Source organism: Lissotriton helveticus, chromosome 8 (assembly GCF_964261635.1).
Source record: "Lissotriton helveticus chromosome 8, aLisHel1.1, whole genome shotgun sequence".
In the NCBI taxonomy this organism is placed as follows: domain Eukaryota; kingdom Metazoa; phylum Chordata; class Amphibia; order Caudata; family Salamandridae; genus Lissotriton; species Lissotriton helveticus.
In genome coordinates, this window is record NC_136069.1 from 876,021,241 (window position 1) to 876,046,998 (window position 25,758).

The window sequence follows — 25,758 nt, forward strand, 5'->3', positions numbered from 1 at the left end:
TGTACAAGAATAGATGTGTATTTCTATAGGCAAAAATATCAGTTGTCATTATTGTTACCTGATAAAATAGACTTATTTGAATTTAACGCCCGCCAACCGGAACCCTTTAGGATAGATAGATGCTTGGTAAAGTTTGTCCTTGGTGGTCTAGATTTGGGACCTTTATTCTGGCGGGGAGGAGAGATGTAAAGGGAAGTTTAATGTCTATTTATTAATACTTCTCCTAATTCAACGCTTTATATGCATATCGTCTTATAATTAAAACGTGAGGTAAATCTATACTGACCTCCTAGTTATATTTCGGGGCTTTAGTTGTATGGTAACCCTATGTCTATTTAGTTCCTTAGAGCCACTAAATGTACAAATGTACAATATAGTGACTTTTCACTTATGGGGACATAGGGAGCCCTGCTAATCATTCTTTGGTAAGTTTCTACCCCTGAAAACCTTGTAAAACTTAGCATTAAGAAGCAGGACAAGCAAACTTTACTATCCGCTGCTTACCTATACCGTTTCTCCTATCACAGGCAGGGAGATCTTTTAATCACCTGAACTCAGCGCCATTGGGAATCAGGAAATCCTTTTCTTTAAAAAAAACAGTAACGAGAAGCACCAGCTTTGCAAGTAAGATCAGCAGGTTTACAAATAAAAAACCATACTTGTATAAAATAACTAAGATACAGCGGTAGCTTGAATATATTTCTGATATGTTTCCTCTAAAGGGTTCATACCGGCGCCATAAAAGAAACAACAGACCGAGAAACCAAGTCAAACCTAATATAGGTAAGAGGAGCACAGCTGCCACTAATAACACAGACCCCAGAGCGTTATATGTACAATAAATATTTTTAAAGCGTTGAATTAGGAGAAGTATTAATAAATAGACATTAAACTTCCCTTTACATCTCTCCTCCCCGCCAGAATAAAGGTCCCAAATCTAGACCACCAAGGACAAACTTTACCAAGCATCTATCTATCCTAAAGGGTTCCGGTTGGCGGGCGTTAAATTCAAATAAGTCTATTTTATCAGGTAACAATAATGACAACTGATATTTTTGCCTATAGAAATACACATCTATTCTTGTACACTAATAAACATTTTTTATTGTGCTCATTATTTTTTACCCCTAGCCATATCCTAATCGAACTTGAAAGGCTTACAAAAAAAAAAAAAAAAAAAAAAAAGACAGAATCTGAATATCATTTCTATAAAAAACTGTCTTCTACTAACCATCTGCTAAGATTACTACTTAGTAAGTATCAGACCTATGCTAAAAAAATGAATGATTTTTGTTGTGCCAGATTAAAATATCATATTTTCATTTAAGAAGACTCCTTACTTAGACTGTATCAAAGTTATCCTCGCAATTAAGTTTCCCTGACCTATTCTTTTGACAATTAGATTATTTACTGTACATCAGAGTGCAGCCAAATAGTCGGCACTAGAAAACTTGTTTGATAAATTCCCTACCTCTCATTTGAAATAATTGAATCGAACTCCCGTAAGGAAATGACAATACTATACGATAACACAAATGCAACTCAAAATGTAATTTCTATCAACCTATGGCTGCTGCTTAAATTGTTTTCTTTTAATTTTTATGTCTTGTTGAACAAAATGCAATTACAAGTTCTATAAGCAAGAATCGATATAACTATATATATCTTCACCTTTAGATATTGTGTGGCTGCTCCAGGAAGAAGGCGCTGGCCGCCGAAACGCGCGTAGAGATCGAATTTTCATGCCACCTGCTTTAATTAAGTTTTTTAATGTCTAGAAATTGTTAATTTATGTCTGTCAATTGTACCCTATGGAATTTTTACATCTGTATTGTTATTTTATTGTGATATTATAAGTTCTCGTTTTTAACTTATGTTGATTAACTAATAAAAACATGTTTTTTAAGCAGCTTTAGTCCATTGCTATATATCTGTTGATCTTGTGAAAACTATTGTGCTCTATTGCCTAGGCCGTTACTTTTCAAATATCCCTTTTTCCCTGACCTAGGAATTACGAATTCTTCTTTTCAGGGGGTCCTTGTTACATATACAATTAGCAAGGGGAACATGCCACATGACATTCCCAATGGTACTACTGGTGTTCTAGTGGGAACGTGTTTAAATTAGAGAATAACATAAAAGTATGTGCAAGTAGTGGTGTAAATCTCTGCATTTACTTTTACTTTTTCGGAGGAGTAGACTCTGATTCTTTATGACAAGCTTAGATTTGATGGCTTTTCTTGAGAAACAGATGATTCATAGAATCAGATACTTGAACCATAAAGGTATTCCAGGTGGCAGTACAAGCACCAAGTATACACATTCTCATTTGCTGTCTTGCCAGCGCTAGTGAAGAGATTTTCCCTGACTTAGCCTGTTCACCATCTTTGGAGGACTCACACAACGTCTTCATGGACATAAGGTCATCGAGGTGGTGAGCTGCCACTTCGCTGATGCTGGGGACTTCAAAACCCACAATCCCCTCATACCATCACCTGGGCCTTGTTAGTGCTACATAAAGCATGTAGCAGTCCTGTTATATGGGGGCTGCTTTGCCATCTTGCAAGCACTAGTGAGGAGAACTTCCCTGACTCAGCTTGATCACCATCATTGGGGACTCACGCTACGCCTTTCCGGACAAAAGTGCATCAAGATGGTGAGCTGCCGCTAGGCTGCTGCTGGAGACTACAGATCCCACAATCCCCTTATACCATCACCTGAGCATTGTTAGTGCTACATAAAGTGTGTGGGAGTCTTGTTGTGTGGGCAAGGGCGGGCCCATCCGTGCCCGTCAGAGACTTGAGCAGACTGGGCTACCCCTCTTTGCTCATTCATTCCCTAGCCTCTCCATTAAGGTTCTTCTGTTTGAAGTTTGTATAACAGTTTGCCTGGGCTTACAGGGTTACGTTTTTTTAGTTTTGGGCTCACTGATGGTACTTCTAGAGCCATTTTTGCTTGCATTCAATGTTTTATGTTTAATTTTTAATATTTTAGTTCATGCTATCCACTGTTTACATAGTAATGTTGTGCATTGAAATTGATATCCTTTTAAATATGGGCAAACGGAAGGCTTCAGATTTAGCACAGGGTTCTGCTAAATGCTTTAAAAGCACTACAATCCCCTCATACTGTCACCTGAGCCTCCTATTTTCATATTCTCTATTTGGACAGTTGTCTTTTGAAGCACAAAGGAAGACATTAGTAATCTTTCTAGAATGTAATTTACTTTGTTGATAAGTTAAAAGCTCCATATTTATGTGATCACAAGGAACAGAGGGACGGAGCGCTGAAACTTTTCAGACACTCAGCTCCAATCACAGATCTGGGTTTAATCCATCATCATTCTTTAGCTCACTTTGCCACCTCAGTTTGGACCCAGCCACATGCAAATCGCTCTTGACACTGTTCCTCATGAGAACAGTCTAGCAGGAACTGCTAAGCCAGGTCTTCACTGAACTGAATACAAGCATCCTGGGAAAGGTTTCGAGGTAACACCCCTCATCAGCCAGGCTAGCTTGAAACCAATGGCAAAGTGAGCAAGGGCTCCATATCTGGGAAGACCCTGCCAACTTAGGGCGTTAAAAGCTAACACAAAGAGATGATGGACAGAGCGCTGAAACTTTTCAGACACTCACCCCCAGTCACAGATCTGGGTTCAATCCATCATCGTTCTTTAGCTAACTTCGCCACCCCAGTTCAGACACAGCCGTATGCAAATCAGCCTTGACCCTGTTCCTCATGGGAACAGTTGAGCCCAAAGTGCTAAACCATGTCTTCAATGGACCGGAACAAGCATCCTGAGACTGGTTTAAGAAGTAACACCCCTCATTATCCAAGCTAGCTTGAAAACAGTGGCAAAGTGAGCAAGGGACCCACGTCTGGGCATACCCTGCCAACGTAGGGCGTACAAAGCAAACACATGGAGATAATGGACAGAGCGCTGAAACTTTGCAGACACTCACCCCCAGTCACAGATGTGAGTTGATTCCATCATCGTTCTATAGCTCACTTCGCCACCCAAGTTTAGAACCAGATATAGGCACATCAGTCTTGCCCTGCTCCTCATGGGAATAGTCTTGGTTCTGAAGATGACTCTTTCTACAGATGCTGTGTGTGGTAACATGAGTCAGAAATTTGCAGCTGGCTCTTTGAGCCAATTTGATAAATGCCAAACCATAAATTCAAATTCATGCTTTAAGTTTACTAAACCAGAAGACTGCTCGTTTCTTGCCTTTAGCATGATCAGAATGCATATTTTATGCAATCAGAAGTGGAGGTTAACTGCATTTGGGAGGACTGCAACCCTCTCATGGTACTCCAATATCGCCAAACTGTTGCAAAAATGTAATGTTATGTTATGTTATATTATTAAAAATTTATAAAGCGCACGTACGCCCGAAAGCTTCTTGGCGCTGGAAAGAGGTAACATAACAAGAGATAAAATGTGCAAGAATCTTTACTTCAGATATGCCTGTGTAAAAAGGTGAGTCTTAAGTGCCTTTCTAAAGGCAAGGAGGTCCTTGCTCTGCCGGAGGACTAGTGGGAGCGAGTTCCACAGGGTAGCTGCTAAGAACTGGAAACTGCTGCCTCCTTGTCGTTTTTTCTTGAAGCGTGATACCTCAAGTAGGTCTTTATGGGCTGATCTCAAGCTACGTAAGGGAGCATATCTTCCAATTAGCTGCCTAATAAAAAGAGGTCCCTTGCCTTGCAAAGCCTTAAAGATGATACACCCAGCTTTAAATTCGGCTCTTTGGGCCACAGGTAACCAGTGCAGGGTCTGTAGGCCTGTTTTAATCGATTCCCATTTGGGTACATTGCAAATCAGTCTGGCTGCCTGGTTCTGTAAGTACTGTAATCTTCGAAGTTGGCCTACAGGTAGGCCAAGATAAAGACTGTTTGAAAAGTCAATGTGGGAAAGGACTAAAGCCATGACCACCTGAATTAGGGCGGGATGGGTGAGGAAGTGCGCAATTTTCCTAATTTTCCTCAATTGAAAAAAACCAGAGGAAACCACGGTTCCAATTTGGGATTTTAACGTAAGGTCCTCATTGATGGTAATCCCCAGGCTTTTTACAGTCAGAGATTTTTTAGGCGGAAGGCCCATATCAGCAGGCCAGAAGTTAGGGCTCCAACTGATTTCGCTTTTACCGGGCAAAATTAGCTCAGTTCTCCCCGGGTTTAATTTAAGGTGATTTGAGGACATCCAACTCTGGATTAAAGTCATGGTAGCTTGAAAGTCCTCCACAGCATTTGGGGAATTAAGTGTGAAAACTAGCTGCAAGTCATCTGCATAATTGTATATAGTGACTTTATGGTTTCTCAAAGCAAAAAGAAGGGGCCGCATATACAAATTAAACAATAAAGGAGATAACGAGGAGCCCTGAGGCACCCCGCAAAAGGAGTTGACTTTAGCAGCAGAAAAAGAGCCTAATCGGACAGCCTGAGTACGTGCAGAGATGAACGATTTCAACCAGGCTAAAGCGGAATCTCTGAGGCCTGCCTGTTCGACACGGTTGACCAGAATAGAATAGTCAACCGTGTCGAATGCGGCAGACATATTAGCATCTTGCAGAGATCTCGTTTTATGTGTACCAAAGCAGTAATTGTACAGGGTGCTGATTTTGCACACACATATATACAGACCCTCCAGGATATCGCGATTTCGCGATTTGCAAAAAAATCGCGAAATCGGCCGAACGCCGCAAATCCCGCGATATTTGCCCAAACGCCCGCGAAATCCGCTGTTTTGCCAGCCATTAGTACTTCAGAGATGAGATCTAAATATATGAAAGTCCCCAAACGCTTTGAGACGGCGCTTCGGAAAGGCTGTAATGTGCCCGTCCTTTCCGAGTTTGCGCTATATAAATCTGCGAAAAAATAAATAAAATAGGAGGGGACGAGTGCTGTGGTAGGTCGATAAGACTGCTCAGTGTTGCTCCGAAGGCAGGTAGGCTATACTGCCTGGTATTGCCCTTACCCATAATGCAACCCGGCTTCGCTTCTAGCAGAAACACCAGCTGCACCTCTCCCCCTGGTTCAGGTCTGACGCCATTGGTAAAGTTTTAATGTTGCGCCTCGGCCTGGAAATCACTACATGAGGTGCATGTGGGTGGGAACAGCCAACCAAACATAAGTGACGCTGTCAGTGAAGGGGCTATCCCTCCAGCAGAGGGCTGGGCTGCAGTATTTTCCTGAGGCAGAGACTGACTGACAGCAGCGTGGACAACCTCTTTTCAGCTGGAGCATATATTGGGCCAGCACAGTAAACTCTGCTACTCCCTTTTAGTGGGGACATGCTGGCTTCAGTGCGACGCTCGCTTGTGAATGGCTGCATCAAACAAGTCGTTCGCTCTCCCAGCATCGATGGGGTTAAGAGAGGGTAATCTTGCGGGATACATTCTGCCATCCCACGTGATACAACATAGCTCACCGCCGTTGATCAGTTACGTAGGAGACTCGTATTCCATGCGGCTGACTCAGCCTTTCATCCTTCTTGAGCCAGTACCATAGATAAGTTTAATAATAGCGGCTGCTCTAGACAAGCGTTGCAATGCTCCTTCAGGGACGCCCCGAAGATTTTACATTTAAGTGCTTGAGGAGAACTTCTGAGACAGAGAGCGCTATCGCCAAGGTGTGGAAAAGGAAAGAGGGTTTAACTGAGATTAGGATGACGAACGGCGGCTATGAGGCCGGCTGGATAGCTGCACACCTATCAGAGAGAAGGGGAGAGGGAGGGAGAGAGAGAGGGAGGGAGAGGGACATAGAGAGGGAGGGACATAGAGAAGGAGGGACATCGAGAGAGAGGGAGGGACACCGAGAGAGAGGGAGGGACACCGAGAGAGAGGGACACAGAGGGCGAGACAGAGGGAGGGAGACGGAGGGGGAGGGAGAGGGAGGGAGGGAGAGGGATACAGAGGGAGGGAGAGGGGGACAGAGGGGGACAGAGAGAGGGACAGACACGGAGGGACGGAGAGAGGGACAGACGGACGGAGAGAGGGACAGAGACTGAGGGACGGAGAGAGGGACAGAGAGCGAGAGGGACGGTGTGAGAGACGGTGAGAGAGAGGGACGGCGTGAGAGATGGTGAGAGAGAGAGGGATGGCGTGAGAGACGGTGAGAGAGATGGACAGCGTGAGAGACAGTGAGAGAGGGACGGCGAGAGAGAGAGGGACGGCATGATTTTTTTGCTCTCCTTGTGTTTTCTGTGTGGATGTTCACAATGTGCTTACTTTTTTGAGTACATCTGTATGTTTCAATGACTAGAACGTAAGCTACTTGGAATATCTGAAATCCGAGGGTTCCCTAGGAAGGATATAAAATGGGCTAATACATGACCCCATGAAGTCTTGTTGCATAAAAGAGTTTGAAGGCGCTTCCAGCCTCCGGGGACAGGAGATGTACATGCGTATGGTAAGCACATCTCCTGTCCGTACGCGTGCACATCTCCTGTACGCTCGTGCCTTTACGCTCGTGCCTTCTCTTGTCTCCCTTCGGGACAGAAAGCAGCAGCAATAGAGTCTCATAGCTTCATGTTGCTAAATAACTCAAAAACAAAGATATCTGTGTTTGTTGTAGGAAAAATGGCCCAAAAAAATGCCGCAAAATTGCCGCTAAATTTCCATATTTGTGCCGCTAAATTTCCTTTTTTGTGCCGCTAAATTTGCTAATCCATGCCGCTATATCCTGGGGGGTCTGATATATAGGCCCCACTTTCATGGTACTGAAATACATATTTCAAAACTTGTAAATGCAACAGAGGGAAAATATCCACTATTTTCTCTATCAATGATACTAGGTGCTGGTTTTGAGACTGATGACGAGGGCTCTTATTTTTACAACAATACACTGCAAATCATAGTTTCACTACAATTCGACTTGTAAGGACAAAAGTGCTGGCTTACTGTAAGAGGCTGGTTGTCCAGCACTGACATCTCCATCCTTATGAAGAGAAGATGAATGCTTGACCCTGCACTGTATCGTCAGGTGAGTTTGACATCTTACAGTTGCACATTTGAGAGAATAAACTAACCCTCAATTTAGGGGGTTGGATGATTTTTTTTATATATTCTCATGTTCTTAGAGGGTAAAGAAAAGATTCGCAAAATCACAATAAATTGTGCTCCTCATAACTGTACTCAAAGTTTAGTGTCATTATGAAGTGATGTATATGAATAATGTCAATGAAAATCATTAGGTTTTAACAAAAATTAAATGCTAAATATCCTATGAAAGGGTACTTCCTCATAATGCAGATTAATAAGTCCAAAACAAATATTCTATCAGCAGTGGCCGGCGGAGGAGCATCGTCCCACTGCTTCCACTGCAAGCTCAATACATAACATATAATTGATAATACCCCTCTGTTAGTATCATTTTTTTTTATTGAGCGTACAGTTGAAGCTGCGTGGCTCCCTGCATCACAGGGAGGAGGAGTGGTGGCTGCACCTTAAGTGCACTTAGAGGTTTGGCTGGCCCTCTTGCATTACAGCCTGGGTGGAGAACATACCCAGGTTCCCATTCCCCATCTGAGCACCGAACCATGGCGCTCAGGCCAATCACAATGCTCCAATTGGCTGGGAGCCTGAGTGCTTGCTTCCTGGTTCCTGTGTGGAGGTGAGGCAGCGGCTGGCGACCGGTGCGACCAGCAGGTAAGTTCCTTTTTAGGAGAGCATTCCACATAGGGGCATTTTTTTCTGTTTAACTGCTTCCATTTAACTGTCTTGATATAAAACGACCAGCAGAGGTCAATAAAATACCAGAATCATTCTCTAGATTCCAGTCCATAGAAATTGTCTTCCACAAGCACCCGTAGACAATAATATTTTTTCCAAGTTTTGTATTTTCAGTGATATGACCACCGAAAGCCCTGATTTTACATTAAAAACAGATCTTTGGACAATACCATTCCCCGCTGAAAGGCAATATTTCTCTTCATGTGTTCCCATACCTGGCCTGTCACACAGTTTGGTGCTTACTTTCCCTCCATGTTAAAGAACAGTAGATGTTTCAGCTCCCAGGCTAATGTGCTGCATAGCAAAATACATATAAGGTCCCAAAGGCGAGACCGATTGCATTGCAAATGCATGTTTCTTTTCTTTTCCCACCCCCACTATTCACACCCCCACCACTGTTCCTTACCAGCCACCACTGTATCCTACCCAACATCACATTTATATTTTCATGAATGTAGAATCCTTATTGCAGGCCGGAATGTCTATTGCCTCAAAATAGATTCATGAATGTAGACCCAAAATCGTATACCTGTTAATTTTCCTTCAAATTCAGGATTTGTTCATTGAAAGGAAGTGCTATCTGGAAGCACTTATTACGTTTTCAGAGAAAGCCATGTGACTGGGTTGTTGAACAAATGAAGAAATAAAATGTAGAAGTGATTCAACCTTATTTCTCCTCTGCCAAAGTTACAGGCATCATAAAGAAATGACTAGTCACTGTATATTGCATGGAAAATGTCTGTAAACATTTTTCTTCATCTAGTCATCTCAATTTTGTAGGTTCCTTGAGGTTAACAAGACATGTGGAATTAGCATACATCAGGCTGGCACACTAAGTACTTTCAATTACAATCTGTAACAAACTGCATTTCGTCACGGTCCCAGCTAATTGAGCAAGCCTGTCTAGTTGTTTTAAAAATGTTAGTAACGTCTCAATATGGTCTTTGTGTTATGTCTGCAATAATCCAAAGTCTCCCGGAAACACATGTAAAAAGATTGGGAAAAAGGGTCTGTATTTTTCCACTCTCGATTTGCTCTGGAAATCCCAGAATTCTGAAGTTATCACTGTATTACTGGTTCGCAAATTCACCACCTCTTCTAGTAAAGTCTAAGGACATGAGTTAGATATGGGCAGTAATGGGAAAATTGCAGATTTCCATAGGAAATGCGAACTCCAGATTAAATTCCACGATGGAACTGTAATTTACCAGATTGATAGTGTAGAAGAGTAAATTCTAAATCGTGGATTCTCCTCCCGATTTAGCACTTCATCCAGAAAGCTGTATTTTTCCATTCGCGTCCAACTCTAAGTATGAATCAAGATAATCATTTAAAATACCCACACTATAGAGAGTGAATAGTCAATCATGCACAATTGAAGAGGTTTCGAGAGGCTACCGCAGAAGATGACCAAAGCACATGAGAAGGAGCCTCTACAGCAAATTACAGAGAAAAGTCATGGTCGTTTTTACAGCCATGTCTTAAAACAGAAGACATTTGGAAAGAGAGTTGGCTAATGATTCAGAGCAAAACATCATACTCAGTTGAGACAATATTTTAAAGGAAGACTACAGAATGTGGAAATTGACCAAATAACTGAGGCCAGTGCAATGAATCTTTATGGACAGCACCACACACCAGGAGCAGCAGCTCTAATTTGCCTCTACTAAGACACAAACACTTTATATTGCACAGGAAAGGCACCTAAAAGAAGCCTCTCACAAGAATCCAATTGGAAAAACCTGAATCATGTTGTTACCTAGCACCATAGTTTTCAATCATCTGGGCCAGAAAGAACATGCAACAGTATACAAATGAGGGCCACAAGGCTGATCCCTGAGTGTCTCCACAGGCCAAGTATAATGGAAAGGACACATTTTTCACTACATTTTTGCTATTATCTATGTATTTGGAAAGAGCTAATCCATTCCAATCCCTATTGCCTAATTTTCATCACCTGGTCTAGTCAACGCTGATGTCACCCGTGATCATTGATTTTAAAGGCGTCTTTATTTCCAAAACCAGCAAATCCGTCTCCAGATCTCTCCTATATTTCTCCCCATGTCTGCGAGAACTGATATAGGCCTATGTTACATTAATAGAACTACAATAACCTGTGTAAGCAGTGGCGTAGTTGGGCCTTTGGCACCCAAGGCGGTCCCTTTGTTTGCCGCCCGCAGCAGCCGAATATAAGAACGGGGTTCTGGTGAAAGAGGTGGGGGGGGCGTCGCCCCCAAAACTCGTGCCCCCTTTGCTACGACACTGTGTGTAAGGCAATTCAATCAAGGCCCTCACCACAAAGAAGCATTGGTAAGCATAGCTAAAATGTCAGTGCCCTTTGTTTATATTTGATGCACACATAGCTGGTCAGGCCATCTAAAAGGGGCATCAGGGAAGATAAAGGCTGCTGGACTCGTTTTTAAAAAGGTGCTGCGTTTCAATTTGACCGCACAGTGATACACACACACTCTATTACTGCAAATGCCTGATTCAAAAATACATTCTCTGACGGCTAGACTAGTGATATTTAACAGTGCTACTAAGGATAAAACACATGACACATTAGCTAGATAGAGCAGCTAAACTCTAATTTTCATGTAGGGCACTTGCATTCCTATCTGACTCCACAATTCAAGAAAAATGCCTTTCAACATAGTCCCACTGAGTGCCTTCTTCTGATACCGCAAGTGCAGTTTGCATATAGTGTCCATTTAAGCTAAACTTACAAAAATAAAAAGTAATGGAAAACATGCAGTTATGGGCTACGATTACAATGAGATTCAGAACTGAGGAAACTGAAACAGGGGTGGCTCCTCCGCAATGGTGGAGGAGCGTCGCCCCACTGGCAGAGCCAGCAGCTAAAAAAATGTTTTTGCTCATCGTTTTATTTTTAAGCAGCTGGCTCAGCCAGCGTGTGCAGGGAGTGGCGGGGGCGGGGCATGAGGAGTGCTATGTGCACTCTCTAAGTGCACATGTTTGTTCGGCCGGCCATCTAAGGCTGACCAAAACACACATGTGCACTTAGGTTTACTTCAGGCCTCTTCCTATTTTCTGAATAACAATGAAGAATTAGAAATCCACCATGAAGGTGGATTTGGTAACCTCATGGTGCAGAAATGCACGCATAAGTGAGAACGAGTATAGTACAATTATCAAGTACAATGTCTGTCTCCTACTCCAGGGTTTGTGAGACGTGGCACATATAGTTCAGAATAATTTCAAGTTAGTGTTACCACTTTTAACTAGTTCCATGAATTTTACAAGGTGACTAACCTCGTCTAGTACTTTCAGTATAAAGTGTAGTGGCCTTGCTTTATACTTGTATGGAAACAGTGCACTTGAAAGACTATTTCTTGCTTTTAGAGGTCAACAATATTGAAGGATTGACAGTACAGGGGTAGAGATGTAATTTGATATAAATGAAACAAAAAATGGTTCAATAAGCAAAAGCAGAGAAACTTGACACGAACCCAGTCATGACCTTCACATATCATAAATAATAAAGAAAAGTAAAAAGAGCAGGTCGGGGCTAATTCATAACCTTTATATTTATAAGTGAGAGTCAAAAACTGTTCATCCTAGCTCCATTTTGCAAACTGCTGTCTAAACACCTTATAGGGTATTCTTAAGATCAACATTTCCTATCAAGGTGGCCACCAAAGAGTACAGGAGACTATGGGCTTTATTACGATTGAGGTCAGACAAGCGTCCGGGAGCCATCACAGCAGGCGTGGGACAGTCCAACAAGTAGTCGGAGGTCTCACACACAAACTCAGGATGAGACCGCCATTTAGGCTGACGGAAACATCTGTTTTTATAATGCAACAGTTGGATCGCTATCCTGGATGTCGGTGGGACCACCATCGACGGCCAGTCAGTGGTGGTCCAACCGACATCCTAATGAGGGCCTATATATGAATACACACACACACACACATAGATATATATATATATATATATATATATATATATATATATATATATATATATATATATATATATCAGTCAAAACAAGCTTTATTCGATTGTTAAAATCATAAATAGCAGAATCAGGCAATAAAATCACAATGTTACATTTCATCAATTTAAGAGACATTAAACATTAGTGATGATAATAAGTACATACAAAGGTTATTAAAAATGGGCGTGCTAAAAAACAGTAAAAAGCAGTAAAAAAGAACACAGTATATTCAATCACCCCACCTGGTTGTTCGGGGATAGCTTCCTGGTCTTAATACGCATGGCAGCTACCAGGAAGCTAGCAACCCCGAAAATTACTTTTGTGGTTCCTAAGAATTGTAAGTAAAAGAAAGCTGGGCGTACTTGTAAAAAACCCGCTTCTCTTAGAATTGGGATTAAGAACCGCCTTCTACCCTCCTTGAAGTGATCACAGAACATAACGAAGTGCATATATATATATATATATATATATATATATTATATACATATATATATATATATTTATATTCTGCTACCATCTTTCCTCTTGGATGGCACTGTGAGCAGCATAGTTCTTCTGGTACTTGCTTTGTCTGCATTGGGTGCCCTGTAATGGTACCAGCTAGGTCACCTAACCTCACCAAAGGATCCAACCTCAGCTGCAGCCTCCAAATTTCCTTCCAGAAAGGGAAGGGCGCTGTGGTTCGACCACGTTTAAGGCATTTGCTCTGGGTATAAAGGGTTGTATGTCTGGTCATGCTACCAGATCACTAGTGGCTGATTAAGCTGTGTGACTGTGACTGCAAACTCCAGCTTGGGCTTTACAAAGGAGGATGTGAACATCTAGCTGCAATGCAGACAGGATTTTGGAGAATCAAAAGTTCGATTCCATCACCCCGTTACGGTATACGACCTTTACCACTCATTTTTTACCACGCAATACCATTACAACTCTGGTATTACAACGCAAACCATTACAACGCATTGCGCTGGGGGGCGCTCTAGGATAGGCAATAAGTTTAATTTTCTATCCAACACCTTCCCTAGTGTCCACGGGGACTGGAGTTGGAATAGAAAATTATACTTACCACTATCCAGCACCTCTAAGTGCTATGCGTTGTAAAGGTATGCGTGGTAAAAACCGCGTTGTAAAGGTATGCGTGGTAAAAGTATGCGTTGTAACGTCATACATCCCCCTGTTACCGACCGTTTTCGTTTTTAACTACATATTTATAGTGGCATCATACTTAAATAAGGGGATCAAAATACACTCCTCATCCCTTTACTTGCTCCACATTCCAATGTTCTAATACCCAGAACTCCATCTGGTTAATTAATTAGCCACTGTGAAGGCTGGGCAGATATAGATGTCTGTGATCCTCACGGACCAGAAACACCAAACTGAGCTTGAGAAATGTAAGGAACTGGGTAACTCTATTTGCACACTGGCTGGTTCACGGGTTTCCTATTAACAAAATGTTTACCTGCTATGAAGTGAAAGTTTAGCCCTTTAACGTGTGTGACCTCTGCATCCCAAAGCTCAGCATAGAGACTTGAGTAGAGAATACTGACTCAGTGTTTGCCCTCCAAACTGTTCCTGTTCTGCTGCCAGGGAATTATAGTTTGTTTTATCTGTCTTTCTTTTTGTTTGGAAAATAATAAAGTCTTTAAATAATTTCCTTTGTTAAATTAGAATAGAATCACAGGGAAGGAATGTCATGGAATAAAGTTTTCGGTTAAAAGCAACCGAGAATTAATGTTTGTACAAACCTTCTTTCGTAGGCCCACAGGACGAGTTCCTGACTACAGTTCTGTAGTTATACAAGATTTGTAATACAGTGGGCCAGAGGGACCTTCAAGCAAGATCACAGAGATCTTTTACCCTTTTTCTACACTTGTATTTAAAAATATGCAAGTCTTTCCAAAGCAACACGCATTAAGATTGAGTTTGATCAACACAATGAAAACATTTCTGTTGTGAACTCATTTATGTACTCACACGTAGGAAACTGTCCAGTGAGCCGTTTTCCATGTATTCTGTAACAATCATAACCGGTTTACCTGGAAAAAAAATGACTCATTGAGAAAATGGAGGCACAGAACTATAGCCTTAATCTTCACGCACATATTGTTGAATATTTTATTTTACTAAACTGTTCATAAATATATCATAGTACAGAAGGATTTAGAAGGGCTCTGTTTACATAGGAACAATCAAGAAACCAGTGGTTAATTTGTAAAAAATAAATAAATGAATGTAGGAACCCAAAGCTTTTCTTAGCACCACAAGGTCCACCCTGCTCAATGCCAGGGTTGTCTACTCTTGATTCCACCACATCCCACTGTCTTCCATACTCTACACGCCTTGTCTCTATCTCACTCTTGCTGATTGTTTAGGGTTTCGCCTGCAAAGTGCTTTCACTGTGCCTGTGAAATCTATTCATTTAATATAAATCTTAAAAGGGGCTTATATCCCACCCTCTTGCTTTCCATTGGTTCCTGTGCTTGCCACTTAGTTTTCTTCCTTTTCTATTGACTGTAGCATAGCGTTTCCTATTGTTTCTCGTGTTTTCCTTCAATGCTTCTCTCATCAATTTCTCTGTTACAAAGTACTGTTTCCATCTGCTTTTGTGGAACTTTTATTATGGTTTTGCGTGCGCAGCGCTTGTTTTGGGTTCTTCTCACTCACAGCTTCTTCCTCCATGTCAGCTTGTCTTATCTTGCAAATAGGTCAGAGCCCAACGAGATACACTTTCGGTATCCACTGCCCTTGTTGAGCATAAACCACAGACCGTGTTCCACCTTATTGGGAGTAAGAATAACTGCCAACGAGGCAGCGTGCAAGCACACATGGCGTTGCAGCATCATTCTTAAGTATTGGCTCACTGATGCCGTGCGCTTATTGCCAGCATAGCTGTATGTGATAAGTACCTGGCAAAGAGTTGATACACTGTCGCACAGCACACATCTTCTTTGAGGTCTTGCCTTTTCCATTAGCAGCCTGTTACTCTTCACAGACACAGATGGATACTGTGTTTGTGTTCGGCGTGCCAATGAGTGTGGCATTACTCTGAATTTGCATGTTTTATTTCTCGGTGTTGTTTGTTGTGTGGTAGTTTTACATCTCTGCTGTTTCTTTCACATGCTCTGACCTGTCACTGCTGTTTTGTTTGTTTTATTTGTACTGTTTGACTTGCACTCCTATTGAGTGCATATCTCTGAAGTTCGTCTCCTTCAACCCCTCCCCCTGCCTGTTCTGGGTTGTGTTTCTTCTACACCCCCTCCTCCCACGCTGTCTGTTCTTACCACCATCATCCCACATTTCTTACCACCCGCCGCAATACGCCCCTTTGTATCGGCAAGTGCATTTAACTTAAAATACGACAAATATGTGTATATGATACACACATATTACAGATATCCTGACAAATGCTTTTGAAAACATATTATTTTAGTAGGTTTTGAAGTCTACGTTTTCACAGGAATCCTGTAATGTGGGAGGAATGGCTCTGAGCACACCGTTGTAGTGCACGCGTTATCACAGAATACTCGTGCATACTTTTTTCATAATATGGTTGGTCTGTAGTGGGTCACACATACCTCGTATCAGGCACATACACATAATCATATGACAGCCAGGTGCGACTCACAAGGAAAAGTTGGAGTCTGGAACCCCGGCACACACATTGCACGCGTTGCACAACTTCACATGCCACCATGCAACCTTTTTCAATAAGTGGAGGGGGTCTACAACCCGCCACCAATAACAAAACACCAGCCACATGCACACCTTCACTTGACCGAGGGCACTGCAATGTACATTTTAGTTGGACTGCCCTGTTTCACTTTCTTCTGTTCAAGCCAGACTTCAAAGCACTTCCTAGACAAGGTACTGGAACTGACACCAGAAGTCAACACCTGGAGCAGCTTGCGGCTCACACACCACCTTTAAAGGCCACTACAGTCTCACACCAGCCTCCTCATGCACCAAAATCTGGGGCTGCTCGAGGAATCCCCACGCACCTGAGGCACAGTAAACAACTGATTCCAAGAAACAGTAGTGTGGACATTAATGTAGAGGATGCTTGAACTGGCACAAGTAAAGGGGTTGGGCTTAATCAACACATGGTCTCAGACAGGAAAAACTGCATTTAATTTTAAATTTCATCTAATTTTGTTTATCAGTCATTTTTTGCTGTTTTTAGTGTTGAATAATTAATAAAAATGAATTTTGATTTTCTATAGGCAGAGATGTGTCTGTTTAACTTGGTCAGTGAGTGTGTTGCCTGAGATGTGAACCTCTCTTTGTCTAGTGTTGGCATCTGTGTACAGTTTGCTTTGTAAATTCCGCTGGTATACACAAGTAGAAGAACATGTATTGTGTTCTTCCCATAGCTGCACCAGTTTTAAGCCTACATCAGGTACGTGTCTTTTTTTTTATCATGGTACTAACCCATTTACCTAATGTCCCCCACTTTAAAATAACACCTTTCTTACAAAACAAGCCATAACACTTGAACAGACTTTCAGTAATTTATATTGCACAACTATTCACTTACAACAAAAAACAGCTTAATATTAATCACATAGGCGAAACCCAATGCATTTACCGATGCCTGTTCATTTCTGCTTTCCCCCATTGTCACTGATGTCCTATCTTTCACTTGATCCTTCTATCTACAAAACCTGCCTTTCTCTCCCTTGATGTAGGTCACAGTCTGATGATCAAAAACAAGTCCTGGCCTCCACGAGTGAGGGCGGGTGCCTACCATCTGCAACCTCCTGTACAATTGAAGCATTGGAAGAGAAGTTTTCATTTGTATGTTCATTTACTCTTCCTTAGATGTAATTGTCTTAGGGTCGTACACAGTTTTCACCTGGGACGTTTTGCAAAGTTCTCAAATTGTCTCTTTCACTAAAGTATTCCAGTTACTGTTGTCTTTGTCCATGTTTGGATTTTTTCCACATAGTGACATCGGTTTCACAACATAGTAATACGTTTTTCCATCCAAGCTGAAAAACATATTCAGATTTTTTCTCTACAGCTTTATATTTTATTAAGCTTTTCTGTGCATTTCAAATGTATGCACTTTTTTTCTGGAAATTCACGTTTCAAAGCTTTTTTATGTACATTGACATTGCTCTGGAGAAGAACATTAACTCTTACCCACACCTAATGCCGAACTGTTTCATTAGCATTAAATAATCATACATGCAACAGAAATTGTCATGGTTTTCAAATGGATGTAACATAGCAAAGTTTTCCTAGACCTTCTTGAAGGTTGCAAAAACACCTTTACCACTTTATATACTACTTATCTTTTTATCAGGAGGTCAAGTAATTGGCCAAAAAATTGGTGAGCGCTTTTCTGTACAAAAATGCATAACATATTTAAGTTTACAAGGGTGAACATACAGCTCATCTTTTCACAATGCTATAATAATTGAATACATTGCAATATATTTTTACAAATAAGAGAATTCTACATTAACATTTGAAATCATTGTTAGGGATGAATATATAATAAATCAGTCTTTTATGTAGACTTAATGCTAATTGTGCAATTTGAAGATCCATTGTAAAAAGCCATGCATGTTCCATTCAGTGATGATTTTGGCATCCAGCAATTCCAACTCATATCATAAGAATGACAGTGTAATGAGGCTATGCAATGCAGCCACCCAAACATAACACAGGAGTATTTCTTCAAAGTCCCAGTCTAATCACAGAGATACTGTACTTGGTTAGTGTTACGCCAGAAGTCACACTGCACTTGCCTAGGGGAAGATGCCTCATGGGTTCTTGAAAATTAAATTGAAAACCACAGCTCCCTCTTTCAATGATGCGCTCTCCCCAGTGCAGGTGCGAACTGTCAGAATTGGTGATTGCACTGCGGAAAACATATAATTTTTGTTAGACTTGGCAACCTTACCGTGGTTTTCCCCCTAACTTTTTTGCCTTCAACCCACCTGTTTTGCTGACTATGTCTTAGCTTCCCTTAGGATTCTGCTCACTTTGCCACTGCTAACCATACCTGAAGTGCTCTCCTCCAAAAAAATGGAAGAATTGGATTATCCCTAATTGGCATATTTACATTACTTGTAAGTCCCTAGTAAAGTGGCACTACCTGTTCCCAGAGCCTGTAAATTAACTGCTACTAGTGGTTCAGATCATGCCACCCACTTAAGTAGCCCTTTCAGTATGTCTCAGGTCTGCCTTTGCAGCCTGTGTGTGCAGTTTTAAACTGACATTTCGACCTGGCAAAAGAAACATTTAGCCAGGTCCAAACCATCCCTTTTAATACATATGTCACTATGGTAGGCCCTACACAGCCCAGAGGGCAGGGTGCATTGTATTTAAAAAGTTGGAAATGTACTTTAAAGTTTTACATGTCGTGGTAGTGAAAAACTCTTAAATTCATTTTTTACTACTGCAAGACCTACCTCTCCCATAGGATAACATTGGATTTACCTTATTAGATTTAATACGCTGTACCTTCTAAATAGGAACCGTTTATGTTTGGTGTCTTTGGAAGTATAATGGAAAATCTTCTATTCTGGTAAAGTCAGATTTTTTATTGCAATTTTGAAAATGACACTTTTTAAAAATTGGTCATCTAGTGCCTGCAACCTGTCTCTAGGTAACGTGACTGGGTGTAGTTGACAGTGTGTTTTCCTAGACAGCAACATGCAATAAATGGTTTAGGTGTGGCTGGAAGGGAAATCACTGGCAGGATGGGAGGGCTGAGCTGGGCACAGTCCTACTCACACTAGGCTATGTCCTGCCGCCACACAAAGGACTGCACCCCCATGTAGTTAGTGTGGAGCCAGGGTAGGGGAGGCAGGAAACCTGTGCTATTCAAAGTGTAACTGCTATAAGCTTCTCCCACTTCAAAGGAGGAAACTGGTATAAATATTGAACCTCAGACTCCAACTCTTCAGTACACATCTGGACATGTGAAGACTCAGCCTGGAATAAGGGTTGCTGCACAGGTCAAAGGACTGCCTTTCTACTGGACTGCTAGCCTGCTGGACTACTGCCTTGTTGGACTGCTGCCTTGCTGGATTGCTGCTCTGCTCCTTCGCTGCCCTCCTGCCTGAGTAAGAGGTATTGGACCTGCAAGTGAACCCAATACTCCCAGAGTGGCTTCAAGGGCTAAAATGTTGGCCTCAGGGATGCAACGGGTTCCCAACCACCTGATCCAGCACCCAGATCCAGCTGGAGTAAGCCTTAGACCCCAAATGGTGCCCCTCAGGTCCTGGACCCCTGATGCGGCCTCAGTAGACCTGAATTCAAGATTTTGGGCACTTTGCAGCATTAATCAGGCCTTTTCTCTCGCACTTCCAGCCAATGCTTAGCTCTGTTAACCTGATGCTACAGCATTAACAGCTCATTGGGAACACCGATGCAAAGCTCCAGCCTGACCGCTCCCAAACGGCAATGGGAACTTTGTACTACAGCTATGTCCATCTGCAACATCAGGTCTAATCTCCGTGCCACATCAAAGACCGTCCGTGACTCTTCCCTGCTCCACTGTGAATGGGACTTTTACGCAGGACTGAGAATGTAACTTTTCGGTGGAACCAACCAGGTCCCTGTATCTGCCATGCTTCATCACGGTCAAGCTAAACTTGTTACTTTCTCTCGGATGACAAGAAAGCTAGAGCGTTGCTTTGAGCTTTTTGGTGTGACTTACACTTAAATATTTAGCATTGCATAGCTCTAGTTCTACTGATTGTTTTTATTGTTACTTTGGTCTAGATTTATTTTTTAAAGTTTACTCTATATTTTGAAATTGGTGTGGAATTTTTCTCGTGTTGTGTTTTCACTTTTTTGACTGTTTGAAGTGCTACATACAATCTTTACACATTGCCTCTAAGTTAAGCCAGACTGCTCTGTGACAAGCTACCAGAGGGTTAAGCACAGGTTAATTTGGGGCTTGTTTGTGCCTCACTCTGACAAGGATTGCGGATGCTGTTTGTGTAATGTTTAACCTCCCTAAACCAGTAACCCAATTTCTCAGAATTTTCATAATTGGGTACAGTGTCCCGGTCTGCACCTCGTACTGCAAAGGGGCAGAGTGTCTGATTGTCAACACGGCCACTGGTGTCATGCTGTCACTCCAGATTCATAAAGTGGCTCAACAAGAACTTAGATTTCTGTCACACTGAGAGGAGGCACTGGGTCTTTGAAATCAAGAGAATCATGAACTCAAAAAAACCCGACTTTGTTATTTTTAATGCACAGGATCACGGTTAATAGGAAGTTACAGGAATCCTTTGGCAGAAGGGACATGACGGGTTGTAGCTGAGGATTCACAAACATTCTCAGAAAAGCTTATAATTAAAACGTGGATAGTGAGTTTACAAAATGCTTCACAATGCTTTTGCTTACAAATATTTCATGTTTGTTTTAGACACGAGTAACTCGTTTTATTAGGTCTAGCTCAAAAATCAAAGGCAATCCCAGAAGCTTGTTTTCAATTTTCCTTACTGGTTCATCTCTTAAGAGAGGAATTATGGCAATATTTGTAGTTTCAGTAAAACCTATACCCTCTACTTACATCAGTAAAACATTCAATATGTGAACTGGAAATACGTTACAGCAAATGGAATGAGTTATTAACAGTTCTATTGATATTCTAAATTGTTGTGTAGTCTTTTTTTTAAATTAAATAAAAGATCATTCACTTCTGAGACCATAGGTGTGTAGCCAATTCTCCGAACAGAAACATCCTTCCCTGCACACACCAATTCTTAATCCATCCATTCATATGTGTATCTGATCTTCAGACATACACATCTGGCAACTCATCCTTCTATTTTTTCCTAATTGGTGATCTATCTAGAACCCATGCATCCATCCATCTATCCACACAGTGGTTGAGATTTACATTCATTTACCCATTAATGAAACCATCATTCTATTTTTTTCTTACATAAATCAATGTTTCTGTCTATTTGTGGGTCAATTGTCTGCCCATTTGTCCATTTTTAAATTCACATATCTGTTCACACATCCATGCAGAGTATTCCATATTTGCCCATGTTCAATTTTCCCCTCATCTCTTTTGTACATCTACTGACCTATCTATCCACTTTCTACATCCTTTCTGCCAGTACTTTTGCCAGTCCATCCGTCAGCATTGCTGAGCTCAACTGTATGTCCATTAGTTTACATTTTCCACTTGCCCCTCTACACACACTGTCAATTTCAAATGTCAAATAACCCACTACACTGTTCAGTTGCTCATTGTCACCAACCCCTACTAGTGTCCATCAAGTGCTCGTTTATCTATACTACACATCTGAGGCCCATTGGTGCCATACATCAGTCTGACTCTCTAGCATGAAGCTATTCATATTCACTTTCTGTCCATATGCCGACATCATCACCAACTTATATTTATGTATCAGTTGAACTGCCAACCCATTTTCTATATGATTGAATCACAGAAGCACTTTCGGGAAGTTAATGGTGTATTGCTACTTTTTTCCTATGAGTGTGCTCTCAAATCCATTTTGGGCCGAAACATTAGTTTTTGTTCATTTTCAGAAACATTCTGCATTGCAAGTTTAAAGTTTTTCGAACTCTGTAAAAATGAGTGTCTTGGCCGATCTTCATTTCGTTATAAGTACACAATTAGTAAACATTGTTTTTACGAGTAGTAGAATGAAACAGTGGAAGGATTCTCTGAAGCATGGATAATAACAAATTGATGGGTGGAAACTTGGACTATAAATTAAAAGCCTGCATTGAAGATATTTGCCAGATTCTTGATGTGAGGTTGTTTTTGCAAAGCTATCAGGCCAGGAGAACAGTAATGTTTTGGGATCTGTCTTGCTCAATACTAGAATGGCAGATTGTATTCAGCTTCGGCCCAGGAAGCTTACTGTCACCCAGTAAAAATGTGGCCTGCGCAGCATCTGCTGGTGTTTACCTAAGCACCCGCGTTGTTGGTGGTAGATGGGTCATCAGTATACATTTAAAAGAGCACCTGATATTACTCAAGTACTTTATATTAAACAAAGGGAGGGACAAGGGGCCAGTTTTGTACTCAAGTACTTACCACAAAGAGTGTATTTAACTGTTGAACAACATGGCCAAAATTCTCCATCTGTAGTACTAGGCAAGACATCATCCAAGCGGAAGATACTAATACATCAATGCAAACTTGCAGCAGATTGCAAATCCCATTTGAGTCTATAAATTAGTTTGTGGTCAAGTATCAAAAGCTGCCAATAGTAGGAGGACAATTAGGCTACCTGGTCGATCTTCATCGTGAGGAAATAAGAAATCGTCTTTGTCAGAACCCCTTTCACAGGGATACTGGGCAAGCAGAGGCTACTGGGCCCAGCCATGGGAGCTGAGGCTTTTTACTCCTGATGCCCCAGGCCAGACCTACTTGAGCACCTGGGTCAGGTACACCTTCAGCACTTGATTCTCAGTAGTAGCATGGGATGAGCAGTCCAAAACTTCTCTGAGGGAGGTAGATACAGGGGGGGAACACAGGCTCACAAGTCAAAATACTCAAAGCAGCAGCAATAAATGATTGACCAGTCAAATACTTACTTTTATGAAAAAATAAGTATTTATTTTACAGCTACTACCACAAAGGAATTCACAAACAATTCCCACAGTCCCCTGAGGACAAGGCTCCAATATTTCTTAGACGGTTCCCTGAGTTCCACTCTCTCTTACCTCTAGCGGTAGTGGATATTTCCCTTCACTATAGGCAACATTCAGGCGGAGCCCCACTAGTACAAATTTCAGGAGTCTGTCCTAGTAAAAAAAGTCACAATTGTTCCAATGTGGAAGTGATATATGGCAAGCAAGTTCCCCATGATCGACTGCTCCAAAATCGGTCTTACCTGCACCTACAGAATCGGAACGACTGGGTCCCTGATTCTCCCCTCTCCGGGGTGCTGGAGTTTCAGCAGCTGTCTCTGGTAAGCTCTTTGCACACGTCCCAGGTATGCTGCGCTCAGCAAACCTCAGGTTCCTCACGCGTGATCATGCAGCAGCAGTGACCGGAGGTCCTTTGTGGCTCCTCCAAGTTGGATAAGTTCTTTGATCCTTTCCATGGTCAGTGCAAACACCCTGTGCAGGCCTATAGGGATCACCATGGTGGCCTCTCTCCTAAAGGTGATGATCCTCACTAATTCATACTTCTTTCTTGGTCAATGTGTCCCAATCTGGCATTCAGGGTCATGTCTCTCCACTGCACACGGGCTCTGATCAGCACAGCAGATTTCTTCACAGTGGCGCCTCTTGACAAACAGGGTTGCCAGGGAACCACTGCAGACATGCTAAGGCCCACTCAGTATGGCAGTCTCTTCTTAGTAGCCCATCTTGGTATACAGTGTCACTGGATCCTCACTGCTCAGAGGGGATTAGTCGTTTGGTACAGCAATGATAACGGCTCATTTCAGAGTGGCCCTGCTCTAACATACAAAGGTTGCAGACTTTCTTTGCTCACGGGCAATCGATCGGTGCAGCAGCTGTCTCTTCAGACCTCACTAAGGAAATCAACTCAACAGGATTCCTCATTGGACCTTGCTCCCTCCAATAGTCTCCTCTTTCTCAAAGGGCACACTGGTCTTGGCTGGCAGGTAGGTGCTGATGCTCCAGGTTCGAGGGGAAGAGGGTCTTGGATTCTCTGGGTGATCTTATTCAGCTGGGAAACTAGCAGGCCTTTGCCACCAGTCCTGGTCACAGGCAGAAGTCTTGTGGAGCTTCTTCTTCTCACCCAGCCCGACTGGCTACTTGACAGTTGACAGTTTTGGGGGTCTGCAGCTCCCCTTCTTATAGTCCATTTCCAAACACCAAATGTGATTAAGAGTCTGAATCTTTGAGGTTTATGGTGGTGACTTTACTGCCTTTTAAATTTCCCTCTTCTCTATCCTCTTTCCTCCTGAAAGCAGTTTGTCACAGCAGGAGTGACTCCAAAGCTGACATCTCCACACCACAGGCCACGGGAGAGACTAGGAAATCTCATCTGGACGTCAGCCAGCCACAGTGATGTGTGTATCAAATGGTTAGCCCAGGGCATCAGCACTACTCTTTATGAGTCTCTTACCAGCCCATCTCCCTCCTGATATGTACCCAGGCTCCTTCCATGTGACCTCTCTCTGAATCAAAGAACACCCCTTGAAGTGTACTGGGGAGTCTGGCTCTCCCTCTCTCTGGTGTGTCCCACCCAGCTTAGAGCAATACAGCAATCCAGAAACCTATCTGGGGGATTCCTCTATCTCCTTTCCTCATGTTTCAGAATGAAGCCCTTGGTGAGCCAAAAAGGAACCCAGACTCAACCATGTAGTTTATAACTTGCAGGTACACAGACCCAGCACAGGCATATACCATACATGCACCAAACATCATTTCATTCTTCATGCATTGTACTACTCACTCAGTGGAGAAGTGTGGCTCAATGGTTAGAGCAGGCAGACCTCGATGCAGAGCTCTGGCCAGGGACCAGGGTTCGATTCTTGCCTCGGCTGGTCTCGGGCTCATTAATTCCCCTCCCTGAGCGGATATTCTCGCCTCAGTGCCTATTCTGATCATGGGTCCCACGCTGCAACTCTGGGCAATAGCTTGCTTAGTCTCCACAACGTCCCCCACAACGCGAGGGATGCCTGGTCTGCACCATGGGGGTGCCCAGGAGTGGACACTTCACAGGGAAAGCCAGGAAGGGTTCCCTTGCGGTATTCGTACAAGCGCCGGGAAACCCACTGCGGGTACCTGTGCGCTATAAAAGTACAAAAACATTTACATTTACTCACAGACACACATACACCCAGCACATGCATATAAAATGCATGGACTGCACAGTACTGCATTAGCCTTGTGCTATACCACTCACAGGCACACATACACAGAGCACATGTACATCACAAATGCACCGCATAGGACTACACGCGAAACCAATGTAGACCAAGAGTGAGTTAAGCACTCAGCAGCGGAACAGAAGAGTGAGCCTGTAGACCTAACTCCAGTGACACAGGTAAAAAGGACCTGTTCACTCCTACTGATCACTACATGGTATGCTGCCACCACCATGCATGTGCTGCTTAACTCCTGATATAG

At 42.4% G+C, this 25,758-nt stretch overlaps 1 protein-coding gene across 2 annotated transcripts in view; it reads right to left on the reverse strand.

Annotated features, from left to right (window-relative positions):
• Positions 1–25,758, reverse strand: part of EPHA3 (EPH receptor A3) — a 960,369-nt gene that overhangs the window by 158,272 nt on the left and 776,339 nt on the right. For both annotated transcript variants that reach the window (XM_078657673.1, XM_078657672.1), the window contains exon 12: positions 14,671–14,732. In XM_078657673.1, the coding sequence (XP_078513799.1) occupies positions 14,671–14,732 (62 nt within the window). The remainder of the gene's footprint in view (positions 1–14,670; positions 14,733–25,758) is intronic.